The 27,754-nt window shown below is 47.3% G+C and overlaps 1 protein-coding gene across 2 annotated transcripts in view; it reads right to left on the bottom strand.

Annotated features, from left to right (window-relative positions):
- Positions 1-27,754, bottom strand: part of Lrrk1 (leucine rich repeat kinase 1) — a 155,052-nt gene that overhangs the window by 6,742 nt on the left and 120,556 nt on the right. The window contains exons 21-31 of one of the 2 annotated variants that reach the window (XM_071608669.1): positions 22,757-22,928; positions 19,035-19,198; positions 17,983-18,122; positions 15,819-16,068; positions 12,873-13,039; positions 10,157-10,354; positions 8,515-8,792; positions 6,558-6,752; positions 5,585-5,736; positions 1,668-1,807; positions 510-626 (exon numbers count right to left, since the gene is read on the bottom strand). In XM_071608669.1, coding sequence (XP_071464770.1) covers positions 514-626; positions 1,668-1,807; positions 5,585-5,736; positions 6,558-6,752; positions 8,515-8,792; positions 10,157-10,354; positions 12,873-13,039; positions 15,819-16,068; positions 17,983-18,122; positions 19,035-19,198; positions 22,757-22,928 — 1,969 coding nt within the window. In that variant the 3' untranslated portion in view covers positions 510-513. The remainder of the gene's footprint in view (positions 1-509; positions 627-1,667; positions 1,808-5,584; positions 5,737-6,557; positions 6,753-8,514; positions 8,793-10,156; positions 10,355-12,872; positions 13,040-15,818; positions 16,069-17,982; positions 18,123-19,034; positions 19,199-22,756; positions 22,929-27,754) is intronic. The other variant, XM_027955966.2, reaches the window with a different exon arrangement.

Here is a 27,754-nt window from a genome sequence, read left to right as displayed (position 1 = left end):
GCTGGCTGAGCCTGGGTTGAGGAGAGCACTACTTGGTCAGGCCTGGGAGGTTGAGGAGATGAGTCTGCCAGGCCACCCTGGGCAAAAGAAGAACTGAGGTCTGGGGTGGACAGTGAGAGGCTGAGAGGAGGCAGACAGAGGGGAGGAGAACTGGCTGCCCTACAGGTGAGAAGCTGGACCTGCCGGGACATGGTCACTGGTACTGGCCAGTGCTGGTGGAGAAGAGACTCCTGATGTCACTGCCATCACAAGGGCCTATGTGCATCTGGGGGCTTGGACCATTTGCTCCAAAATCACTGTCAGGGGTTGTGGCATTTGCTTGGGGTCAGTAGGCTTTCTATGCTAATGATGGCTAGCCACCAGTGTCTCTAAGGTGGACTAAGCCCATGTGCCCGGGGCTAGGTGATCCAAGAGGGTGTGGCTCTACTACTCCCCAGTCCAGACCAGGTGGGAGGCAGACCTGAACAGGGAGGGGAAGTCAGAGGCTCGCACGCCGCCCCCCCACTCACCTTTTTAATAATAGGTACGGCCAAGAAGCAGGTGACAATAGCTGGAGTGTCCAAGGCCCGCTGGGGTGTGTTCAAAGGGCACATGCCCTTGAGGCTGTAGATGTAGATTTTCTGGTCCTGCAGAGACAGACGAGCCCACTGTGAGACCCCGAGCAGAAGGGACTGCCATTTCCTACCAGGGTGCGCTTGGCCTCAGGGATCTCCTTTGTTCCTTAAAAACTAACTTGGGTTTCTGGTTGGTTGTTTATATATTTCTGCTCTTTGTAGAAACTTTGAAAAATACAGAATAGTCCAGAAGATAATAAAATTGCCCATAATCCATTATTTAGAGGAAATTACTCTTGGGGTTATAGGACACAGCACCTCTGTGGGTCTTCCACGGATGTTTATGTGTGTATGTGGTACTGACAAAAGTGGCATCATAATACAATGACAATACGCCAAGGCAGAGCCCTTGTTCTCACTTCCTCTATGAAGGATGATGTTGGAGCACCTCTTGATGGCCTGTCACTTGGGCGTACTGTAATTTGGCAAATCTGTTGTCAGAGAAACTCTAAGTTTTCACTACTATGACTTATATGGGCATGAGTATTCTTATAGATTTCTCCGTGTGTGGGTGTGTCTTGTTTACTTTCTTAGGATAATTCTTAAAGTTGAAATGACCAAGTCTTAAGTGACATGACTATTTTGAAAATCTCTGGTCTGTATTTCAAACATATTTTCAAACATCGCATAGAAAGATGGCAGCAACCTATCCCTTACCATAACTCCAGAGCATTTGTTTTGGGGCATTTCTCCCCAGAGTTTTTTAGAAGTCAGCTCCTTGGCCTTTCAGTGGTTCCCCTGATGTGAAGGCAAAAGGTTTTAGAGCTTAGAGGATGTGCCGTGTGGAACCAGCACATGTCACCAACCTTCTGGGTTTCTCCTCCTGCTGAGAGTCTACACCTGACTCTCCACCTGAGCTTGGCTGCCAGCAGCAGGTGGGGCTGAGCTCCTTGCTCACTTGCTGCTGCCTCGGGGCTGATGGCACTGCTCTGAGGATGGCCTGTGGATGACCTGGGGTTCCCTGAAAGTCATGTTGATGTGGGCATCCTTTATTTTTATGTATCTAGTTCCCCTGAAGGCTGCACTCTGGTAGAGCCTGCTCTGGGGGGTTACCTCGGTGGCAGTAGGCGGTTACCTCGGTGGCAGTCCACAGAGAGCTCTGGACCTTGAGCTGACAGCTCATCTTCATCCCAGCACAGGTCATCCTCTGCACTTCCAGAAGGCCTTTCTCAGTGTTTACCACCGTGTAGTTCCTGCGATCAGCAGCAACATGTGGTCAATTCCCCGTGGCCAAGGGGCCACCTCCCTCACCCATGCCTGGTATATTATATAATATAATGTGTCCTTGGAGGAGGACATCACCTTTGGGCCTTGTTTGCCCCTGGAAACTAGAGCACATCTGAGAGGTCAAGGTCCCCACTTTATGCCATTGGGTGGGCCTAGGTTCTGCCTGCTCAGTAGTGATGCTTGAACATTGCAGGGAAAGAATATTCCCAAAGGAAGAAAGATTTAAAAAAAAATATGTATTTCTTAGTTGAGATGGACACAATACCTTTTATTTATTTATTTATATGTGGTGCTGAGGATTGAACCTGGTACCTCACACATGCTAGGTGAGTGCTCTACTGCTGAGCCACAATCCTAGCCTGACTTTTTTTTTTTTTAATGACTTTTGAGGGTTAAGAAAGTTGTTCCCAGCCTGAAGAAAAGTCACTTCCACCCAGACCACTCACTATCTAGCTATCTTTCAATGGCTAGACTGTGCCCACAAGGGTGGTCCCTTGAGCCGAGTAACAAGGCCAAAGCTAAAGACAAGATGGGTGAATTCCAAGTAGCCTGGTGTGGAGTCTCCAACCGTGTCCCCGTCATGAGTCCTCTGAGAGCTAGTGAGCAGTCATTTACGAGAGCTGGACCTTGGGTGAAGGCCTGGCAGTCCCAGCACCACTGCCTCCCTGACATCTCGGGTAGATGTCCCCTGTGTCCTCTGTACAGAAGAGGAGGTGAAGTCGGGGAGGCAGTTAGTTATGCGTCCCAGAGCGCACAGCTTTTCTCCCCAATTCCAGAGAGCAAGTTAAGCTAGTGATCAGGAATCCACACTGTAAGATGTTTCCTGCTGCCATGTTTTGGGAACCTCGCCATCTTTGACTGATAACACGTGATTTGCAGATGATAAGAATGGGCAAACAAAACAGCAAACCAAACTTCCTTCAGAGTAATATTTGTCCACATTTTCTCCATTCTTTTTCCTCACGTTGCAAACAGCTTTCACTTAGAAAAAAATTGAAATATGAAAGACAATAAATGTTATACCCCTATTCCTTCCAGTCAGAATTTTGTCACAGGTGGATTGTGTTTATCAGCTTGCCCTTTCTTTCCTCCTGCCTCCTTTCCTTCTGTAATTCAGGGATAAATCACAAGTTCTGCTCCACCCTGACTCTCCAGGCTCCCTGCCCTGTGCATCTGGCCGGAAGCCCTCCTCCCTTCCTGTGAGCTTGTCCTTCTTCAGGCTGGTGGGGAGCTTTCAATAACCTTCATAGGTCAACAAAGAGGCCTCTCTCTTCCCTCTGGGAATGAGCTTTCTGTGTCCTGAGCAGAGCTATCTCCAATACCCCATTGTGTGTACAGGACTGAGAAGATAAAGAAAGCATCCCCAGGTGTGTGGAGCGGGGCCCAACCCAGCACCAGCAGGACAGGTTGGCTCCGGAATCCCTTTGACTATCTCAGAAGTCTCTGAGGACATTTTGTTTCTCATGTGTCAAATGTCCCAGGTTCATGTCCCACCCCAGACCTGGAATTGGCCACTTCTCCTCTGAGGTCTGCTTCCCTTCATTACTTAGAGACCACCATCTGGTCCTCGGGGTTCATGGGTATTTGGTTGCTTATTGTTTCTAGGTCTCTTCAGTGGGCACCAAACCCAAACATTTCCCAAGTCCATGCAATTTCAATTCAGAACTATAAGGTTTCTACTTACCTTAACATCCCATTCCCATTTTAGCTCATGCTGAAAATCATGGTTTCCAATGACAACAACATAATTACTCATTAACTTTACCCCACAACCACACGATATGTTAGAATAACAATAACACTGCCACCAAAAATGTCATTACTGAAGACAGTGTAATACACAGTCATCTCCTGTATCCACAGGGAATTGGTTCCAAGATCCACTGTCTCCATACACTCAGGTCCCTTATAAAAAAATGGCAAAATATTTTCATACTATCTTCCCACGGAGTTTAATCCTCTAGATGACTTATAATACTACAGTGCAAATGCTATGTAAATAATGCTCATACTCTATTGTTTAGGGAATAATGACACAAAAAAGTTTATACATGTTCAGTGCAGATACAATTAAAAAAAAATTTTCCCTCAGCAGTTGGTTGATCAGTGGATAAGGAGGGCTGGAGGGCAGCTGTGCAAAACTGCTTTTTTTTTTTTTTTAATTTTTTTTTTGGTACCAGAGATCAAACCCAGGAGCACTTTACCACTAAGGCATTTTTAAAATTAAAATTTTTTTAAAAAATTTTGAGACAGAATCTCACTAAGTTGCTTAGGACCTTGCTAAGTTGCTGAGGCTGGCCTCAAACTTGTAATTCTCCTGCCTCAGCCTCCCAAGGTACTGGAATTACAGACATGTAAGTGCCACTATGCCTGGCTAAAAAATTGGTTTTTATTTTATCCTTAGAAGTATCCCAGCAGGATGGTATACTTATTGTCCTTTTTAGAATGACTCCTTTCATTAAGGCACCATTTTTTTTAGTGTGTGTCTATGTCACAACCCTCTGTCCCAGTGGCATAGACTCTGATGCACATGGTACCCAGACTGACCAGAGAGAATGGCAAAGTCCATTCCATTGGTCTCATTACTACCCAGGCTTCACTTTGTCTAGCCTTCCCTCACTTTGGCACCTGAATATGTTTGCCACAGGGCTCATCAGAAGGCTACTGTCAAAGATGTCTCACTAGGTAAGTGAGAGGCAACACACACTGGCTGAGACTGAAGGTTCTCGCACAAGATGGTGACTTCTCAGGGATTTGTCTTTGACACTTCCTTTCTCATGCCCTGGCCTCTGTGTCCTGGGACCTCCTGCTTGCTCTTCAGTGGTCTCTTCCCCCTCTATCCCAGCCACCCTTGCCCAAGGCTGCATTCCAGATCTTGCTGCTGCTACTGTGTCCCTCCTGCCCATGCCATGCCAAGCACCTGCTGTCTGACCACCTCCTCCAGGCTTGTCGGCTCACTCCGCCTCACACCATTACTCCCTGAAACTCTCTTACTCTACCTCGACCCTTGGCCTTCCCTGGTTTATGGCCTCACTTAGGTTCCAAGTCCTTCTCTGTCACACAATCACTTCCTTGAAGGCACCCTGCTCCTGTGCCTGACAAAACCCTGGCTGCTGAAAACCACCTTGTCTCCCCTTCTGCAATTTGAGAAGCGGAACAAGCTGGGGAAGGTCACATAACCAGGCTGGTGGGTCTCATTTCAAACCCAGGACCTCCAGCCTGAAGTAGGCCTCAGCACCACCCTGCGGCACCCTGGACTTCCCCAGGCCCATCGTGTACCCTCTCCTTCCTTCTGGAATATCCACAACCTCCCTCACTGCTTTTCTTCTTCCTGCCACTTCATTGAGTAAAGGAGCTACAACTGGACTTCCTATTGCAGGGTGACCCTCCTGCCTGGCTCTGGGTCCCCTCCTCTCACTCTGCAGTGACTTCACTGCCCACTGCAACATTATTTAATGTCCTGCATCACCAGGATGCAGACGGCTTCCTCTCAAAGCAAACTCTCCCTGACTTGTGTTCCCAACACACCATCCTTTTTTCCTTTTTTGCCTCTCTTAACCCTAAAACTGTACCGTGTGTCTGTACATACTCAGTTTTCTCTCTTCTTGCTCTCTTGAATGGACTCTCACAAAGTCTTGTTACCCTCTGTCCATTAAACAACGCTCACTGTGGTCATCGCTGATTTTCTGTTCTCCAATCACACCCCCAATACCAGTAGGACAGGACAGGCATCCGGGGGTTACCTGGATTCTTCTTTTCCATCCCAAAACACCACGGTGTATTCCTGGCCCTGGGATGAGAAGAAGGCTGTCTGCTTCCCACAGGGCAGCATGTACATGAAGGTGGCGAAGGTCGGGTCCTTCATCTGGCTCACCACGGACAAGGCCAGCGGGCGCTGAGGGACAGAGGTCTCCTGGTCATGAGCATGTCCATGCCAGTTCTGCCCATGAGATCCGCTGTCTCAAGTCAGGTGGGCATGAAGGAATTTGTCGTTCAGGACCAGATCCTAACAAGAGGCTCAGAGGATTTCAGGCACCAGAAACATACCCAGTTAGGCTTCTGGGTCATCATTGGCCAAGCATCTTGAGCTCAGCTGGTCAGGTCAGCCTAACCCCAACTATTTCATGCCATTCCTGAGGATATACACTCTTGTGAAGGGTTTTTCTCAGACCCTGTTTATTCTCAGCACATTAAACTAGCTCTGTCTGATTTGATAAATGAATTTAACCTTGAAACGTGGGGCTTCTCCCTATGAATAATAAAATAGCTTTACTACTGTACTGTGAACCTTGTTTCTCACAAGCAACCATTCCCCCCATTACTTTACAAAGAGATACTTAGATTCCCTCTGCTCTTGCATTAGAGGTTATGTTACTATAAAGGAATTGGTACACATGTTGAATTGTGCTCAAAAGTTATGGATTTCAGAGCATTTTGGGTTTGGGGATTAGGTATACTTAACCAATAAAGTCTATGCAAATATCCCCAAATCTGAAAAAATCAAAAGAAAGTTCATTTTTCCTGAGAATAATACACAAAATGATACTGGGTATGTTAGGGGCATTAAATATCTCTCTATAGAAGAGGTGATCAGAGAAGGTTGCCTGTGATTCTTAGTAAAGGGTGGTGGGCAGCCATACACACATTTGCCATTGAGTCTGCCACAAGGACAGGGGTCCCAGGCCCCAGGCACTGTGCCCGCCTTCCCCTCTGTACCTTTTCTGGTTTTGTGTCCCAGCACTCCATCATGAGTGCCTGGAGTCGATGGAACTGCACTTCCTCTGGCTGCCCCAGAATGGGGCGGATGCCCTTGGACAGCTTCTTGGCAATCTGAAGCTGGTGGTGGCCCAATGCAGGACGCTGTCCCGACAGCAACTCGTAGAGCACCATCCCATAGGAGAACATATCTACCTGGGCAGAGAGGCAACCAAGTCAGGTCTCCTGCCTGAGCCCAGTGGCTTTTGGCAAGCTGGCCCTGAGGTGGAGGAGCAGGGAGACAGACACAATTAAACAAGGAAAACATGGGTCCTGCTAAAGGAAGACCACCAGTGATCCCTCCACCAATTCATCCATCTATCTCCATCTGTCCATCCAATCAACCATTGGTCTTTCTGTCCATTTATCTACACATTCTCCCATCTACCTATTCATGTATCCTTCCAACCACCTGTTCTTTTATTTATCTACCCATTTTCTATCCATCCATCTACCCATCCACGCATCTATCTGACTACCTGTCCTTCTGTGAATTTATCCATTCATCTTCCCGTATTTTATTCTTCCCATCCACCTATCTATCTGACTTCCTGTCCTACTGTCCATTAATTCATTCATCCCATCCACCCACCCATCCATTCATCCTTCTAACCAATAAACTCACAGTGAGAGCTTGCTAACCTCTAGGTATTGATTAAGGGCCATAATGATGGCAAGACCCTTGGCTTAACAGGTTTTGCAGAGGGGCTGTGTATGTAACTCATAGACTGGGAGTATCTCCTAGATTACAACCTGTGTCTCTCATTTTAATTTTCATAAAAAGGCCCACCAAGGAAAGAATTATACAGGTACCTGCATAACTTATAAGGGTCAAGAAATAACTTTCAGCAGGAGAATGGCTGAGAAAAGACTGGAAAAGTTTTAATGTGACTGTTTCTAATTAAAATCCAAGTTTTAGGGTGAACACCTTATCTGTGTTATGTGCTATGAAGAAGCTCTGATTTCTGTTGCTTTGATTTGACTTTTGTATCTTGAGCAACAAACACAGGTGCCAAGTTGATATGCTTAGGTCATTCTCAAAGCAACTAGTCAATGATCCATCTAAGAATCACCCAATAATCAGAAATTGCAGATGAGGGGAATTTCTATGCTGGGTGATTAATTAACAAGGCCAGTACTAGATGCAGCACAGTGTGGCAGAGATAATTTCAAGTTGTCTGAGTACTTGCATCTACCAGTTATCAGGGAAGAAGATAAACATTAGCTATTGTCTGAATTAAGACTGGCTATTCTGGGGCTGGAGTTGTGGCTCAGTGGTAGAGTGCTTGCCTAGCCCGTGCAAGGCCCTGGGTTCGATCCTCAGCACCACATAAAAAAAAAATAAATAAATAAATAAAACAAAGATATTGTGTCTACCTACAATTAAAAAATATTTTTTTAAAAAAAGACTGGCTATGCAATTGCCTGGGGAAGCCATAATGGTCCTGCTAGAATTTTCTGTCCTCTGGTTTGGCATTTGATTTGGCCAGCACCTTGTAGCCAGCCCCTATGGGCTAGTAGCCTTTATCACATTTACTCTATCTGCTTCTCAAGAGCACCCTGCAAGGATGGTCTTCTGTCCTCATTTTGTACATCAAATGTCATAATTGAGTCCCAAATCCAGAGCCAGTTCTGTCTCAGACTCTTTACAGCCTGTACAATGTTCATGAATTGAGGTTTGACAATTCTGAGCCTAAGGAAAAGTCAACCTTGTCACGAGCAGATAGAGGCCCCTGCGTCCTTCCCACTTAAGCCAGAACCTCCCTCACTGAGCAAGGTCAGAGCAAGGTCAGAGAGAGAGAGAAAAGTGCTGAGGGGCTGCTGAGCTGGGAAGCTCCAAGGGACCGTTAGGACTGTTTGGCTGGCCTCAGAAGGGACTTGGGGCGGGGCCAGGGACAGCAGTGGGTTGGGCAGGTACCTTCTCATCATACACGATGCGAGGCCTGATCTCTGGGGCCTGGTAGCCAGGGGTGCCCTCCACACCCAGGGCTCCCTCATGAAAGGACTGCCGTGAGATCCCGTAGTCAGACAGCTTGATGTTGATGTGTTCTTTGACATCCAGGGACCACACCAGGATGTTGTCCGACTTCAGGTCGCAGAAGATGATGTTCTTTTTGTGCAGGTAGGCCAGGCCTGAGGCAATCTGGTAGGCTATTTTTTGGGTGAGCATGTGTCCCAGGGGCATAAAGGAAGAATCTTGCAAGAAGAAAAAAAATATAACAACTTTAAAATCCATCAAAATTTCGATTTTTTTTGGAATAAAATGAACATTGTGGTAACTGTCTCCCATTCTTCCATTCTCTCTCCTGCTATCGTTTGTTCCCAAAGGCCCGTGTGTTAAAGTCTTGATTCCCAGCCTGTAGCACTACTGGGAGGTGGTGGCACCTCCGAGAGGTAGGACCTAGTGGAAGAAAGTTAGGTCACTGGGAGCATGACCTTGAAGGGCCTAAGGGGACCCTGGTCCCTCCCCTCTCCCTTTCTGCTCCCTGGCCGCCACGAGGTGGGCTGTCTTCTCTCCCACCATGATGTACTGCCACCACTGGCCCAAGGCAACAGGGCCAAGCAACCAGGGATTGAAACCATGAGCCAAAATAAATCTAGCCTTCTTTTAAGTGGCTTTTGTCAGCTATTCTGTCTCAGTGGTGAAAAGTTGGCTAATCCATCTCCCAATACTCTAAGTCCCACTGGTGCGGGCTATTTTTCAAGATGGACAGAGAATGTTCTTTTTAAATGAAATGGTATTTCAAATAGAAATGCTCCTGTGAGAGCTCCTTTCATGCCATCTCATGCTTGGAATTGCTGGTGTTTTCACTACAAGGGCAAGGATTCAAAATCCCATTAGTTCATGTCAGGTCAGGGTGGTCTCGCTCTGGAGAACAGAGCTGCAGATACAAGAAGTTCATTTTAAATTTTCCCTTTTCACGGAGGGAGAAGGGACTGATTTTAATACCATTTCTTCTTTAGTCCAAAGATACCAACTTTCATTCTTTTGGCAGCTCTTTGGAGTTTAGTCAGCATTTCTCAAGGTAAATTCCTTTTAAATTTCTTAAAAGATTCAGATATGTTACAACGGAACCCAGGGTCTCAGACTTGACAATGGTGGGCAGCATAGTGCCTTAGTCAGAGAAGGGATTTAGTTTCGTAGCTGGTGGGCTTGGGGTGCCAGCTGCTATAATTTGGGCCCACCTGGGGCTGCCTCATTTAAGCTCGATGCCCTCTCTGGGGGCTATTATTATCTCTCTTATAGGAAAGTAAAATAAGCAGGTTATGGCAACCAGGATTTGGAACCTGGTTCTGGGACTCTAGAGTGGGAGGTCCTCAGGCCCTACCAAAGTCACCATCAAGGGTTTAGGCCTGGTGGGGAGCCTTGCCATGGGACTGGGTCACTGAGACCACCTGTGGCTCTCTACTTTTGTACCCAGACAGCCGGGTCAGCCTGGGGGGAGGCCTTGGGCCCACGGCCTCCCTGAGGCCTGCCCTGCCAGCCCCACTGCCCTGGTGGCCTCCTGGAGGCAGGGCCCAGGCAACCCCCTGGAGGCTGTCCTCTGAGTGGCCCGTACCTTTGGCGTTCTCAGACAGCACCGTGTTGAGGCTGCTGAGCGGGGCGAGCTCCAGGGCGAAGCAGAGCGGGTGGATGCTGATGCCGATGAGCGACACGATGCAGGGGTGCTGCAGGGCGTGCAGCATGCTGGCCTCCTGCCGGAACTCCGAGAAGTTCTTCATGGCATCTGTGGCCCGCAGGTGCCTCAACATGGTGTCTGTGGGGGACAGCATGGCCTTTAGCCACCCAGGGAGGACAAAGGGCTTGGGCATGGGTGAGGCAGCCTCCCAAGGGCCACATGACAAGGGGGGCCTCGCAGGATGGGAGGGGTCAGGTGGGGCAGGGATTTACATCTTAAGGCACACACTGAATAAGGGATTGCAATGTCATTGCCCAGAATTTGGCACCAGGGGGTGGTACCGTGGGCTGATGCTAAGCCCCCTCCTTTTCAAGCACTAAATGTGGCCCTGTAACTTTTGGCAGTCGCCGAGTACCCACTAAGGGCCACCTGGCCCTCTTGATGGAGGACTGCCACATGTGCCCACCCTTGTCACCCAGAGAGGGCTCTCACCCCAGACCCATGGTTCGCTACCTAGGAGTCCCAATTATGTCTTCTTTCTTTTGCATCTGTGGCATCTCACTCAGCAGCTGAGTCAGGAAATGTCTGGAACAAGTCCCCTTAACAAGGCCCCTTCCTCTGTCCCCTCAAGGATGCTAAGGCTTAGGTTGCTGCTAGTAGCCAGGATCCCTAAAGGTGGAAACCCCAGAGCCCAGGGCCACTGGCCTGTGACAATCATCTCAGGCCAGAGGAGACAGGTCCGGGAGGTGGTGGGTGATTTCCAACCCTACACTGTAAACTTCTTCCATTACCCTTAAAATTCATGACAGCCTGCACGAGACCCTGGAGGGGTCAGGACACTGCCCGCCGGGTGTGACCCGCATACACAGAATCAGCTGGGCCCTAGGCCACCAGGCAGGGTGCATGCAGGCCCTGTTTGTCCTCTTGTGTTCTGACTGTCTTGTCCTCTTGATTCTGTCTCTCCTCTATGTTTAGAAGTTATAATAGGTGATTGTTGGGGGTGAGAGTTTAAACAGCATGAAAATCTGCGTGATCAAAGGCACTGGCTGTGCCAGATCTGTGTGTGCAGCCACTTGGTTCTTAAGTATAAAGGTTTTGTTTTCCACATTGGGTCCTTAACCCATTAGAAATTTATGGTGTGCAATAAGATTCAAATCTGCACTCCATTTGGCGTGTCTTCTCCCCTGACCTGCTGCATCATCTTTGCAGTCCGCCAGCTCCCTGCCTGTGCAGGCCTAGGCCTGCCCCAGAAGGAAATGGCCTTAATGTCTGCAGATTCACGTCATGACATTTTCAGGGCAGTCCTCTGCGCTTTGTCTTCTGTTGTCAGTGTTCTCAGTTCTAGGATTTTCTCATTGCACGTGCATTTTACAGTTAATCAAATTACATGTAGATACGCCCTGTTGGGATTCAGAGGAGAACTAAATGGAATGATACGCTGGTTATTCCTTGATACCACATGGTTTTTATTTTATGGTTTTTATCATGGAGCACGTTTGCTAATGGGTCCTTGTTGTATATAGGGAGACTGCTGAATTCGGATGCTCTTCTCACATCTAGCAATTTCAGGAAGCCCTGATTGGCTCTGACATTTGTCAACCAAGTCTGTTAGATCTTCTACGCAGAAAGTCACAGTCTCTTCAGACAATAATAAGTTTGTCTCTTCCTTTCTATGTTCTGTATATTTGTCTGTGATTCTAATTTTGCTACCAGGAGTATAAATTAGCTTTATGACCGCACAGTTGACCTATTCTGAGCCAGGGGCAGTGGAAAATGTGATTTTCAGCAGGCTGGATGGAGGACTGGCTGGGCATTACATGGCACCATGGTTGGAACATGTCCCCTGAAGTTCACATTTTGAGAGCTTCATTCTCAATGCAATAGTGTGGGAGCTGGAGCCTCATAAGAGGTGACAAAGTCAAGAGGGATCTGTCTTCACAAGTGGATTCCTGTGGCTGTCTCAGGAGTGGAGTATTATCACAGAAATAGGCTTATTATAAAATAGAGTTCGGCTCCCTTTTTGCTGTCTGGCTCTCAGACTTTCTTAACCTTCAAAGGCCCTCACCTGATGCCAGAGCCACCCTCTAGGCCTCCCAACCTCTAGGACCTGAGTACGTTTCTATTGCTCAGTAATCCCCAGCATGTGGTATCGTTACAGCAGCAGAACAGGACTAAGACAAATGGTGATGGGTTCTTCTTGGTGGAGAATATTCCTGAACCATCCATGATGCTTGGGGCTGAGTATGCTGCCTCTAAGGTGGGCAAGAGGAAGCTCCTTTCTTTGTGGTTGGGCAGTAGGGGAGAAGCATTCCAATCCATCCACTGGGAGTGCCCACCTTCCTATGCTCTGTGCCTGTGCCCAGCTCAGAGCAGACAGATAGGAAGGTGGTCTCTGTTCTTGGGGGGCTCTTGGCTAGACAGGAGACTCATCTCTAAGAGTGACCCCTAGGCCTCACATGGCTTGGCCTTCCAGCCAGTCCCCCAAACTGTCAAGCATGAAGCAGAGCTGCCTTGGGGCTCACGCTGGCCTTGCCCACCCTCCTTGCCTCCTATACCATATGTGTGTCACCTCAGGTGCCCCTGAGGTGGCATGGAGTTTGACCAGAGAAAGCAAATATCTGGGGGGAAAGTAGTGTTGTGGTAGGGCCCCTGTTACCTGCTGGAACATTAGCAAAATTCTTAAATTTCTTGATGTGGAATCGCTTCACAGCCACAGGCTGGCCCTGGTACCGGGCTCGGTAGATGACAGTGCCACTGCCACCTTGGCCCAGGATGCTGCTCTCGTCCTCACTGTGCTCCAGCTTGCTGTTCTCCAGGAAGAGCCTGCAGCATACACAGCTCAGGGTCAACCCAGTGACCACACCCTGGGTCCTGGGCCAGGTCCTTTGTTCCCCACGTGAGAGTCACAGTTCAAGCTATCTGTGTGGATGGACCAATCTGGGTTAACCCTGGACCTGCCACATGCCAGTGGGCAAACCATACCTTGCTAAACCTCAGTCCCCTCCTCTGTGAAGTGGGCTCATAATAGGAGATGACCAGGACATTTTGATGACACCAGGCTGAGGGTACCAAAAATGGTGGGTACAGAACTAGGATCCCTTTGGATGTTTTACTCTGAAAGATTTTGTGCTTGGACAGTTAGCATCCCTCAGACTTACTCACACTGAGCTTGTCTCTCTACTTTTTATTATGCCAAGACTGTGTATGCTGCCATGCGCTGCCTGGCCAGGGTCCCCACTATGCCGATTTCACCCAAGGGCAGGGAGCGTCAGCCACCTCACTGGTCTTTGTGTTCTAATCCTAGTGAAGAAAGATTTCGACCAGGCTTTTGAAAATACTAGCAATTGCTCCTGGACTTGGCCTTCTCTGCAGATTCTTGGGGAGTCTGGAGGGTCTTGACTTAGAAGGCCAGGGCTGCATGGACCAGTGGCCTAGAGACTTCCCGGCAGCCCAGATGGAGGCCAGGACAGAAGGGGCAGGATGGCAGGTCCTCTGTGGGCTTTGATGCTCAGAGGCTCTAGGGCTGGCATGCAAGGCCTGGGCCTTCATGGGTGCCCTTTGTTACCCCAGGTCTGAGCCGTTGCCAGGATTCTCAGAGTCTGCTTCTCATTCCTTGAGACTCCTCTTTCTCTTCAGAAACATTACAGTGAAAAGGCAAAGCAGGGAGCCAAGAAGGGAGGAGAAGGCAGCCAACCTGCTGAAGTTCACCTGAGTTCCCCAGCACCCTGGCAGGTCCCCATCCAGGTGCCCCATCCAGGCAGAGGTGAATCCTGCACCTGGGCCTTCCTGACCCCACTGGCCTGGCCTGCAGATGGGGTTGTTTTCCATGACTTTAGGAACAGGTTTGTGGTTGTTCAGACTGCACAGCTCAATCACATCACCATCTACACCCACTGCAGCCCTTAGGGGCGTCACAAAAGATGGGCTGGAGTTGTTCTCCAAGCACTCAACAAAACCACCTCTCACCAAGGACAGGCATGGGGAGCTGTGGGAACACTGGGGATCCCTCTGGGGCTTTCTGTTAGGACCTGCACAGATTCAGGAACTATATGCTTTTGTAGGAGCCACAGGGCAGAGTTCTGCCTGCCAAACTCCAAATTTGGGGGGTGTGATGGTTTGGGGCTGTAGTTGGGCCCCAGATGAAGTCTGGAGCACCTCTGTTGAACTGTGAATCCTATTCAGATTGTCAAGGTTTCCAACTTCCTGTCAAATAACTTCATTTCAGAATTCTACTACAGCCTGATTTGATTCAAACCAACAGGAACAGTACAATCTGGCTTCTCAAATTCCACACAGTGAATTCCACATTCAGTTGGGGTCTCTAAGCTAAGATGTAAACATAGCAAAGTACAACAAATGAAAATTCAAAAATTTGAGGGGGTCTCTAATTGGGCACCTCCCTAAAAATATCAACCTGATATTTTTATCAGATTGTATATATGTATATATTGCATGTATATATTAAACTTCCCATGATCTCTGATAACTGAGAATCCTCCTCATGTTAAAGATCTAGGAATGAAGGGAAGTCATTTTGCAAGAGTCATTCATTTGTGAGATTATTGGGGATATGAAAAGAACTGCAGGAATTATCTAATGTAGGATGCATTTCCTTTGTTTATTTACTATTATACTTTTGGTGCTGGGGATGGAACCTGAGCCACATGCAGGCTAAGCACGTACTCTATCACTGAACTCTACCCCCACTCCTCCTCAATTCAACAGTCAGCCAGAAGCATGTTTTGGAACCCAATTCTGCAAATTCACAGAGTATTCCACATCTGCTTGAAGTGATATAGAAAATGAGAATACAAATATTCTTGTGGGAAAAAAAGGGGGGGAGAGTTAAACGTTCTTTAAAGAAACCAGATACAGCATGCATCCCTTTCAGCGAGAAATCAATAGGACTTTAGAACTCCAAAAATGCTGGGAGCCACTTGATATCTAATCATCTCCAGGGAGACCAAATCACAGATTTGGTTTCCTATCCACCAAAGAAGATGCCATGTTTTACTGAGGACTTGGATTTTGTTGCCATTACCAATTGGGTGGGACCACAGAATACTTCCTCCAGCATCTTCTCCCAGTTATCAGTCATGAGCACAGGTAGAATCAACTGTAGAGCAGTTAGGGGACAAAATGCTCAGCCTTGGGGCTGCAGTTGGGAATAAGAATTTGCCCAAAGAGTAAAATGAGACTAGGTTTGGGAGCATTTTCCTTCCTAAGGGGCTGGAGCACAGCTTTTTTACCTTCCATTCTTCTAGCTGGCAGAGAGATAGGAACTAGAAGAAGTGAGGACTAGTTCAGCAGAAAGGAGCTCTAGCTCATGAGAGGGGAAGAAAGGGCAGTGGTCCCAGATAGCTTCACCTGCGAGGTGCCCAACTGGGCATGTTTAGGCTGGTTCCCTTTTAGGTTCCCTCCTGGTTCCCTTTTAGGATGGAGACCTGAGATCTGATGGGAAGCAATGGCTGCCACCTCAAGTTGGCTACCATGGAGTGACCTAATGGAAGGGGTCTGCCCTGGGATTGATGGGCACCTGCATGGCTAGAAGCATAGCCCTGTGACCTGCACCTGTGTCCTGGGAGGGGCCCTGCAAGCATACCTGGCTGGGAAGTCTGTCATGAACAACTCGGGCACCAGTTCCTGGAGTGGCACAGGGAGGTCTGGGTGTCTAGGGCAGGTGATAAAGTCCCGCTCGATGGCTGTCAGCACACAGTCTTCCATGTCGAAGTATTGCACGCCTTCTGATTTCTCACTGGGATCCTTGTGCTGGGCCCAGGAGGTCTCACAGACAGGGCAGGGCACATATTGCTCCATGAGGGGTGTCCCATCACTTTCTGTGGCTGTCAGGGCTAAATGGGGACAGAGAAGGAGAGCTCACAGGAGGTAAGGTGGCTGCAGGTGGGTCTCCTGAACAATAAGCACCTTGCAAACCTGGACCAGGTGGACCTTCACAGCAGGGGTCTGGCCGCCTTGCCTGGATCCCAGGGAGAGTCCAACACTGAGTGCCATTGTTCATTGTGAACATCCATATTCATCATGAGTCCAAAACTCAGTGCCTTTTTAGACAGTGCTATTGTTCATCATGAAAGATGTTACTTGAGAGTAGGTAAGGATGCACCTAAGAGCTGCCTGGTGGTCTTGGTCCTGAGCAGGGGCCTTGAAACCATGCACCCATGGAGAATCTGGTGGAACAAGTGAGAAGGAGGGCGGGAAACCCACCTTCATGGCTGGGGATGAATCTGAGCTATACTCCAGCCATCCAAACACAGCTGGCATAAGGAACCATTCTTAATATTAGACACAGAAGACTTGAAACTACTATGATGCTTTCTAGAAGAGCAATACAGGGAGAGGGAATCATGAGTACAAAGGATAGTAGACAAATCTAGTCATCTGACATGGGTTTCCCTGAGCAGAGGACATAACTTTTCTGTGTGCCTCTGATGGGTGCAAAGAAACACAGGTGTGCAGGCGCCCTTGGGGCTGGCCAGCAACCTGCTCTGTGCAGGGTTAGAGGGGAATGCCTACAACTTCCTGTGTACATTTGACTTCCACAGGCATCCCACTGGGAGTGGCTCTTGGCCACTGGCTGGTGGCGCTGGCTCCATGATGCCTTGGCTGAGGTGCTCACCTGAGTCCTTCTCACCTCAGGTGATTGTCTAATGAGCCCATGGGTCAAATTCCCCAGCAACTGAAGGTGGGGGGCACTATTGGATGGGGAGCTGCAAAGTGCCCAGAGGGCTGATGTCAGCCTAGGGACCCCCCTTGGATGGCCAAGAGCCCCCAAATCCTCACAAATACTGGACAGGCTTCTTTGAAAGCCCCTCTCTAAGCCATTGCTCCTTGTAGGTTACCCTCCTGCCAATACCCAAGGGGCCCCAGCCGCAAAGGAAACCAGACCCTAAAGGCTGGAATGTGTATTCAGCAACACCCTGCCACTTCTGTAAGCACTTTTCCTGATGCTGTCTTTTGGATGCAGGGATCTTAGGCAGGTGAGGAAGTGGCTCAGAGAGGCGGAGGGACTTGTCTGAGCAGGTAGTTGGTTCACTGGAATCCCAAACCTGCTCTGCACTGTCTTGGCCTCCAGTTTTCAGAGCCTGACGGAGAGCTCACCAGTCTCTCGTCTCCTCCCCATCACCCCTGACAACCTCTTCCCTGCGGGCCCCTCTGGGTGTTTGTCTCCACTCCAGTAACAAAACAAACAGAGGACCTCAACAGCACTTCAAAAAGTATTTTCTTTGGTTGAACTGTCAATGACAAAGCTGATCCAAAGGGTCTGAGAAGGGCCATGTGGGTGGTTGCTTACCACTGAGGAGTCGGGGAGGCAGGGAAGGACAGGTGCCCTCAGCTCTGCTGCTCCCTTCCCTCCCTGCCAGGGGCAGACCTCCGTCTGCCAGCCCCCTCTAATTTCAGCCCCTCTGTCTTCACGGTGTGGAGTAGCCACACTTGACTCACATGGAGCATGTCCTTGGGCCACGCGTGGGATCCAGAGTCACCTCTCTTCCCAGGGGCCCGAGTGCTGGCACATTCTCTGAGGGGCCCAGTCCACACCTTCTCACAGCATTCCCTGCCCAAGCCCAGAGCTGGAGTCCCCTGGGGTTAGGTCCCTTACCAAACGGCTACCCCCCACCTTCCCTAACACACACTGGTTTTCTTGGTCTGAATCCTAGTGGAATTTCAATTTCCCCAAAGACACAGCCCCATCTGGTTTTATAAAGAAATAAAAGGATAGTCAAAGGCTTGGTTCAAGAAAGTTCTCTTACCAGGAAACCACTGATCGATCAGGGAATTGACATGATCCGTGATAAAAGCCATCGCTGAGAAGTCCCTCATTTCTGACTGGCAAATGATTTTAATCCCTCCACTTTTTTTCTTTTTCCAGTTCACATCGGATGATTCCACGCTGCAGCCCAGAAATGAAAAGGAGACCACTGTGAGTCTGCTGAGGTGACTTGGGTGATCTCCAAGGTGGACCCCGCCCTAGGGACCCGGAGGGGCCCCATGCCCTGCAGGACTGCTAGGAGACCCCTCTGCTGGGCACTTGTGTTTGTGGGTCTGTCTTGTCCTCGTCTCCTTCCCCACGCCATCCCCACCACAGTGAAGTGGCCATAAGGAGGAGGACTTTGCTGTCAGGATGCTCAGGGTGGGCTCTGACTCTCAGATGTGACCCCGACGGAGTCTCTTCTCTCTCTGAGCCACCGTGGTCTCACCCGCCGTGGTAATGGTGAGCTTTAAAGCAAGAACATCTTCACGGTATCTTCTCACACAGCTAAGGATTCTTTGGAAAAATTCATTGTAAATATTAAATAATCATGTGCGTTGATAATTCATTAAGTCTGTTGAGCTAACTTCATGTGTGTGTCTCTAAATAAATTAATTAATAAATAAAAAAGAAGAGAAAGGGCATCTTGTCATCTTGTTAGGCCCCAGCGTGGGATTGAAGCTGAGGATCCCTCGCACCCACTCGTCTGGTTTCTCTCAGAACAAGGGGGTGGGCTGGTGGTCCCACCTCAGTGACTGTGGGAGGTGCCCACTGTTCTTATTGCTAGCTCAGTGGCTGCCCATTTCCCTCAAGTCCTGGGCTGTGGCTGCCACATCTGCTCTGACCATTCCAGTCCTGCAAAAGGAGTGTGGAAGGGGTGAGAAGATGGGGACCTCGGGGACATTCACAGAGAGGCTCTTGCATTTGTAGCAAGCTGCTGTGAGGAACCCCTCTCAGGAGCACTCTGGTGAGGCATTTCCCAGGGGGCTGTTATGGGGATCCTTGTCCCAGCACCTTGCTGAGCTGGGCTGGTGGGCTTCCAGATGTTCCTACCTGAGGTAGCCCCCATCAAAAGTGACCAGAAGCCCCTCCTGCCAATAGATGGTCTGATTTCTTTTCACTCTGAATGTGCTACAGCGATTTCTCTGGTTTCCCGTGAAACTGTAAATGGTGACTTTTCTGTTCCTGCTTTTAGTATTCTTCTTGTTTTCAAAAAGCTGAAAGACAGACAGAAAAGACCCTGCTTAAGCATTCCGTGCTCGCCGCTGGCCCTGTGCAGAGCTCTAACGAGGCCTGGGCGGCCTCATCTTGATAAATCACCATGGGCTTCCCACCCTCTCCTCCCATGCCTGCCGCTCATCCCTGCTGCCAAATTAAACGCTGCATGATCTGTAGGGGTCTCCTGGGTACCCTGGGAACAGATTTTCCAAACGACTGAAAGTAGACTTTTCTTTTTAAAAAATCTTTTCCCTCTCTGGCTTCACAAGTAAAAATTTATGTTAGAAATGTGGGCAAGGCAGAAAAACATGAGAGACCATAAAACAACAATTTAACACCCAGAAGACAAGTCATTAATATTTAGTTACCTAGAATTCCAGGATTTTAAAAAATTTACATATACATTTAAAAAACAGCCTATGTTGTATTTCTTTTCATTTTTAAGATTATCTTTATTTTATTTATTTTTATATGTTGCTGAGGATCAAAGTAAAATTTATTTATTTTTATATGTGCCTCATGCATGCGAGGCAAATACTCTACTACTGAGCTACAACCCCAGCCCTGTATTTCTAATTCTAGTATAATTTTGGGCTGAGGATGTGGCTCAGAGGTAGGTCTGTCTGTCCACCGCGTGTGAGGTGCTGGGTTCAATCTCCAGTACTGAAAAAAAAAAAAAAAAAAAAAAAGGATACTTTTAAAAAACATCACTTTTCCCATGTCATTAAAAACTCACTCGGGACTGGGGTTGTGGCTCAGTGGTAGAGCGCTTGCCTGGCATGTGTGAGGCCCTGGGTTCGATCCTTAGCACCACATATAAATAAAGAAAAAGTAAAAAATTTCACTGGCAACTAAAAAATATTTTAAAGAAAACTCAACATTCATTTTGCTAAAGCTGTGAAGTATAGTAATTTCTCAAATCATTCCCTTCTTTTGGACGTTTATATCAATGCCAATCTTTTGCTTCCTCAAATATGGCACGCTGACATGAAAAAAGCACAAAGATTTATCTGGTTCAAAATGATTTCCTCAATTCAGGTATTTAGCTGTGGGGTTATTGATTGAAGGGGCTGAAGGTTTTAAGGCTCTGGTTGCTACAGAGGAACTGGCTTTTGGAACCTTGAGACCATCATACACACTAACCTCCAGTGTTCCGCCTCTGGGTATTGAGGTTCACTCTTTGCTAATTTGATAGGTGAAAAGTGGCATCCTCTGCTGCATGAATTTGCATGCCTTTGATTAGAGATGCAACTGAACTCTTTTTACCCCTGTCACTCATCTGAATTTCAATAGGACTTCTTTCCAAAGTTTGGGTGGGGGATGCTGTTGGGAAGGATGCTTGCCTCTGCACCCAGCTGTGCCCTGCTTGTGAGCTCAGCCTCCCAAGATGATGGTGCTGGTGACCTCCCACTTAGATGCAGCAGGATGCAGAGTTCAAAGCGAGGGCAGAGGGAAGGATGAGACCTTGGAGAGACAGTGCCTGCACCCCACTGCACCTTCCAGGCGTTATAAACAAATCTCCTTTCTGCTAACACAGGCTGCCACAGTTCCTATTGATTTTCGGGTGCTTGCATTTATTTTTCTTCCACTTTAATAAAAAGGGAAGATCAAAGAACAGCTTTATGGAGCCAAGAATTTATAATTCAGTAAGCGTGTTCTAATTAGAAAGTAGCAAAAGTAAGCTCACACAGAGATCAATGTCAAAAGGATTTAAAAGGCCAGATTTATGCCAGGGGTTAACAAACTGTAGAGTGCATTAGAATTCTTTGTCCAAATCAGATAGCTGGGCCCATCCTGGAGTTTCTGAGGCAGTTGGGTTTAGGTTGGGGTGCAAGAATTAGCATTCCTTGTTTGTTACTATGCAAAGCTAATTCTGCTGATTTGGAACCCCAATTTGAGAACCACTGCTCGGGGCAAATATTATTTCCATAGTATTTATGTTGAATGACAGCAGGCCACTGCTCCATAACCCTAGCTGAACCCACAGGACAAAATTCCTTAGGTTAGGTCTTTTTTGTTAACTAGACCAAGTGTTCAAGGTTGGCTGCAGAGTGGAATCACCAGAAGGCCTTAAAAGATACCAATAACTGGGTGCCCACCACCAAAGATGCTGATTTTTTAATTTTTGTACTAGGAATTTTATTTATTTATTTATTTTTGGGTACCAGGAGTGCTGTACCACTGAGCCTCATCTCTAGCCCTATCATCTCCCAGCAAAGAACCATATGTTGAATTGGACAACCTACCAGGCACGGTCCTTAAGCCACATTAACCTCACTCCCCCACTGGCACCAAGGCCAAATTTGGGGGCCAACAGAGGTGAGGCAAAGAACCTCACCCCCCCACTGGTGCATAGACCTATCCACAAGTATGGCTGTATGCTGGACCGGTAGTCAGTGACGGGTATGATTCAATTGCAGTGGTATCAACCTAAGACAGGAGGCTGACGCCTAAAGGTCAGTTTTCCGATGACGGGTAAGAACCATATGTTGAATTGGACAACCTACCAGGAACGGTCCTTAAGCCACATTGCTTGTTGTTTAATTAATCAGAAGGGGGGAGATGCTGGGAGCCATTAGCCAAGTAAGTAGGTATGACAATTTCCTTGCCAGCGTACCCCATGTTGCAGTGACATTGAATGTAGGTGACCTTGCTCAAGGACCAGGGCGGATTAGGGTGTTCCGGGTTTAAGATAATCGTGTTTAGGGCGTTCCCAGTTTAGGTTCCAGGTTTAAGGTTTAAGATTATTCCTCCTGGGAATAGGGCGTATCCTGCTGCCTGAGTTCCCCTTGAGTTCTCACGGGATTCAGACAGTATATTTTGGAGATAGAAGCCCAGTGGAGGGGGATTTGGGCAGAGAACGTGGATTTCCCCAGAACGTGATTGTAGACGGCTGGTGTGAGTTCGGGAATAAAGAGATGCTGTTTGAATCTACAAGCTGTGTGGTGGCTCGTGATTGTGTGCCCAGCCAGACTGCGGCATTTGTGCCCAGCCAGACTGTGGCAAGATAGGGTCTTGCTATGTTGTTGAGGCTGGCCTTGAACTTACGATCCTCTTATCTCAGCCTTTCGAGTTGCTGCGATTACAGGTGTGTGCCACCACACCTGTTCCCATAGATTCTGATTTGAATGGTCTGGGGAATGGTCTGTGTTTGTTAGAGCCCCTCTGGCTGAGTCTAGTGTACAGCCAGGATGGCAAGACCATGCGTCTGAAGTCATGGACCAATGGCATCACTTGGGGAATAGTGAGAAATGCCAATTTTTGGTCCTGGGCCACATCACTGGGGGTGGGGCCCAGCAACTTGTATTTTCATTAGAACAAGCTTTCTGGATGATTTGGAGGTGGGATGACATGAGGAACCCCTGCTCTAAAGGGGTGTTCTAAGTCTGGTGGAAACTGATGGTATTCACAGGATGGTTCAAACGGTTTGTGCCTCCTGGTTCTACCTCAGTGGCATCTCTGAAGGAGAAGAGTCTTCGATCTGGTCCCACTGGGAAACAGGACATCTTCCCTCCCTCAAGGGTGCACTGCAGGTGCCCCCCAGAACCCACAGCTACCTGCAGGTCCATCTCGGCCAAGCTGATCAGCATCCGTGCTATAAATCTTTGCCAGAAGCCAACAGGAACGAAGCTCATCTTAAACACCCGCTGGATTGTGTTGGCTGTGGGGTGCCGCATGCCATGGGTGTCCAGGCCAGGTTTGGATGGAAGGAGATGTGGCAGGAGGTAGCTGAAATACATCAAGGGGACTGGTGACCAGCATGGACCAAGCTTTGCTGCAGGCCCCTGACCCCCTGGCAGAGAGCCTGGCCTGGGAGTCTGCTTCTCCAAGTGACTCAGGCTGTCCAAGTGCCTTCCACATAGGGCCTTTAGAATTCTATTTTTAGAACGACAGGGTGGTTTACATGCTGAGAATAACTGCTCCAGAGGAAAATGAAGATAGCCATAGTGAAGGTATTTACCAAAGTTTCTAAGAGAGAGACTAGAATGATGTTGAGGGAAGATGTGAAAACATCTGTGGTCATAAAAATGTCAGACACAGCAAATTGAGGTCGATTCTCGGCAAACTGGGTTGTGGTTGGGAAATCACTTAACATTGACTTTGGTTGGTGGAGGAAAAACAAATACAGCTGCACAGTTCTAAGGACAATGCAGATATCGGGGTCAGGGTAACATCTTTTTGGTCTTCGAAGCTATTTATTGTTCTTGGCCAATTGAAACAACACAATTGCCTTAAAAGTTCGAAGGTGGTTGTTTTGCGCAAAAGAGGGATGTTTTATGAGAACACTTATGGCCATCGTAAAAATGCTGCATCACTGTGTGACTGAGGCGCTCATGTCTGTTGTCATGAAACCTGGGAGGTCCTCCCAAGAGCGTGCCTGAAAACTAGCATCCTCTGTGTGCTGTGGGGGTAGAAGTAGGACAGGCACAGGGTGACCGCAGGCAGGGGCGTTGCGGGCCACCCTCTGGGTGTGCAGAAGCTAGAATCTTCTCAACAAACCTATGCCTTCAGTTTCAATCTTCTAAAAATAAATCCACTGCATTCCAGCAAACATCTTTAGAACAGTTGGGAAGAGGCTCTCTCCTAAAATTTTATGCAGCTGGCCCTTCGTAGTTATAGGTTCCATATTTATAGATTCAACCAACTCAGATTGAAAATGGTAATAAAAAAGTCTATACATGTACAGACTTTTCTTGTCATTATTCCATAAACAATATAGTATAGCAACCATTTACACAGCTTTTACATGATATTAGGTATTATAAGTTATCTAGAGATGATTTAAATTCTATGGGAGGATGTGCATAAGTTCTATGCAAATACCAAGCCATTCTCTATGAAGGCTCTTGAGTATCCATGGATTTTGGTATCCTCAGGAGGTCCTGGTACCCTATGGGTATTGAGGGATGACCATTTTAAGAAAAATTCTGTGACAGCCTGGAGGCCCAAGCACATAGGTGCAAATCCCAACCCTGACTTGCCTGCTCTGTGTTGTGAGCCCCATGGGGAGGTCAGGGTTCCCACCTGGCAGGTTGGTGAGGATTGACAGGGCTGTGAAGGTGACCCAGTGGACACAGTTGATGAGGTATTAGGTCCTTTTCAGTCACCGCAGGTCTTAGGTGAAAGGACATTCTCAACCACTGGGCTCGTGCCTCTGTCCCCTCTTTGGCCTTCTCTATCTTAGCATCCTGTCTTATTTCCTCAAGTTTTGGAAATTCCATATTTTTTTTAATATGCTCATAATTCTTCCCCTACACAGGAGGCCCTCACCAGAACCTACTATTGCTTTTTTTTTTTTCTGTTTCATCTACCCATGTCATGCTCAGCCTGTGTCTCGTGTGACTGCTTACACTGGCTGGCTGTGCTCTGGGAAAGGGCTTCCTGCTTTCCTCTCTCTTTGTGGCTATGTGCCTGGAGAAGGGAAGGAGCATCAGGTATCCCAGGGGCTACAGTACACAGCTCAGTGCACAAACAGAATCGGTGCTTTGTGAAGGCAGGGATAGATATTTCTGAAGGCAGGTCTGACTTAGAAGTCAGTAAGGCCAAAGTCTCTAGACTCTGATCACAGAAGCCAGATCTCAAGGGGAGCAGAGTCCCTGGAGAGAACAGTATACCTGGCTGAAGAGCAATTAGGAGCCGGGAAGGCTGTCCCAGGGGGTGAGCAGACAGTGAGCAAGATGGAACTAAAGAGGTGAACTATCTATGTATTTGATGAACACAAACAAGTGAAACCTAGGCAAGAAGTGGCGCCTGCAATGAAAAACTGGGCTGGCTAGTGGTATACCACTGAGACGGCCAGATGGTGGGGTTAGGGCCCTTGCCAGTGTCTGCTGAGAGCTCAGGAGTTTCCACCTGCAAGAAGTGCATATGTTCCAAGAGGTTCATGAATCCCCTGAAGGTTTTCCAAGGGACTGGAGGGGTTCATGGGCTGCAGGTGGAAGACCTGCCAATACATCTGTTTGCATTGATCCAGAAACTGTAGCAAAGTCACTGACCTTACAAAAGCTTATGATGTAAGGAGCTGGAACTCGCCTAGGACACAAGGGAACCATTATGGCTGTGCTAAGATGGAAAATGTTCTGCTATTCGCGGCACTGTGCAGAACCAGACACCCCAGCTGTGAGTACTTAACGCAAAGAACTAGCAACAACAGTACTGCTAATACCTGATGTCTTGGGAGTTCTTAGGTGTAAGAGAAACTGTGCTAAGTATTTTACATGTATTATCTAATTTAATGATCATGACAGCTATGAGTAGGTAACAGTGATTATCCCCATTTTACAGAGGAGGAAAAAGAAAATAGTTGAGATTCTTGGACAGGCTGGTTTTATGTTCTCACTCCCTGTACAGTAAGCTTCCCTGGGGACCCTGGTGATGATCTGACTGATTTTTAAAAAATATTTATTTTTTAGGTGTAGATGGACACAACACAATGCCTTTATTTTTATGTGGTGCTGAGAATCGAACCTGGGTCCCACCCATGCTAGGCAAGTGCTCTACCGCTGAGCCACAATCCTAGCCCCCATCTGACTGATTTTTGTGTGTGTATGTTGTGCTGGGAATAAAACATAAGACCTCATGTATGCTAGGCAAGCACTCTACCACTAAGTTACTTTCCCAATTGATTTTACTGTTCAACCAAATACGTAGAAAGATCTATATCTATACATATACATATATTGATATATCTGCTCTATATAGGGTACATAAATAACTGGCTCATATTTATTGAGCACTAATATTTCTTCAGTCCTCTAACCCATTGATAAAATAAGTAGAAAGTTATGTAAACTCACTGAGTACTTAACCTTGAGTTTTTTGTGTACCAAACTTAACCTTGAGTTTTTTTGTGTACCCTGAATTCCTCTTGAATTTAAGGACATCTTGAATTCCTCTTTGGGATTTCTCTTTTTAGGTCTTTGAACATGACCTCCATGAAACTGAAGCAGCAAGAATTTGAGTCTCCCTCCCACAATAAGGCCAAGTTGAAAAATCTGGGTGGAGCCTCAGGACAAAGGGGCCCAGTTTGGCCCCCAGGAACCTGCGTCTATGCCAACAGAATTTCTGATCTGGCCTCATAACAGCTGGGCCAGCTTCCCAGGGGCTTCTAGTGGGCATCCCATTGGGCTCTAGAGTTGGGGGAGCAGGGGGTGATATATTCTATGGCAGGTGTCTAACAAACGTCTGTGGATTAAGGAGACCAGCTGCTGCCTTGTGACCAACACCAGAATCAAACCCTGGAAGTGGACGAATCAGACTAGAACAAGAGCCCTTGAGCACCAAGTTGTTGTAGGTCCAAGCATCACCTGTAGACTGGGAAGCCACCAGAGGTCTGATCCCCATGTGCTCCCTCCAGGCCTGGACTGCTTGGGGTTCCACCTCAGGATAGGGGGCTTTGTAGTTCAGCTGTTCAGGAAGATGCATCCTGACATGAAGTAGCCCAGGTGATACATGATCCCTAGTATAACCACTAAACACAATACCAAGAAGAGTAGCTAAATAGCCATCAGAGGGAATGAAAATACTAAAAACAATTTTATTATATAAAAAAAGGTAGAAGAAAGTGAACAAAATAACAAAAACAGATGGAATAAATAAAAATAAATGAAAAGATAGTAGGCTTAAACACAACCATATAATTAATTACATTAAATGTAAATGAATGAAATATTCCTATTAAAAGTCAGAGACTGTCTGATAATGTGCTGATAGCAAGAGACTCATTTTTAATATAAATAACTAGAGAAGCAGCTAATAAAAGGATGAAGGAAAAAATCCATTTAAAATAAAACGAAAGAAAAAACTGGCCATTTTAGATTCAGAAAAAAATAGACTTCAAGAAAAGGACGTTACCAGAGGTAGAAAAGCTTTATAATGATAAAAGGGTTAATTCATTACAAAGACATGACAATTACAAGTGTGCATGGAAGAAGGGGCCTTGAGCAAAAGAATGCAGCTTTAGAAGCTGGAAAAGACAAGGAAATAGACTTTCCCCTAGAGCCTGCAGAGGGAGCACTGGCCTTGGGATACCTTGCTTTTGGACCAGTGGAACTGATAATGGACTTCTGGCCTCCAGAACTGTAAGAGAATACATGTATGATTATTTTATGTCACCAAGTTCACGTTACTTGTTACAGAAATGTGTAACAGAAAGTGAACACAGAGGGTGTACATTATCTGATTTCAAGGCTTACCCTGAAGCCACCATAATCAGTGTAGCTTGTTACTGGTACAAGGATAGGAACAAAGATTAGTAGAACAAAGTAGAGTCTGGAACTAAACCTGCAAGGCCGAGTTTTGATAAATGAACCAAGGTAATTCAATGAGGGGAAAATGGAAATATTTTCAATAAACGATTCCAGAACAACTGGATAAACATATAGAAAAAGTGAATCTTGGTCCTTGCTTCATACCATATTCAAAAATCAATTTGACATGGATTATAGGCCTTAAAGTAAAAGCTAAGCTATAAAGCTTCTAGAATAAGAATTGTCAAGATCTTGTTATAAGCAAGTATATATATGTGTCCCCACAGTGTGTGTGTGTGTGTGTGT

Source organism: Marmota flaviventris, chromosome 2 (genome assembly GCF_047511675.1).
Source record: "Marmota flaviventris isolate mMarFla1 chromosome 2, mMarFla1.hap1, whole genome shotgun sequence".
In the NCBI taxonomy this organism is placed as follows: Eukaryota; Metazoa; Chordata; class Mammalia; order Rodentia; family Sciuridae; genus Marmota; species Marmota flaviventris.
This window is presented reverse-complemented; position numbering and strand designations above follow the sequence as displayed.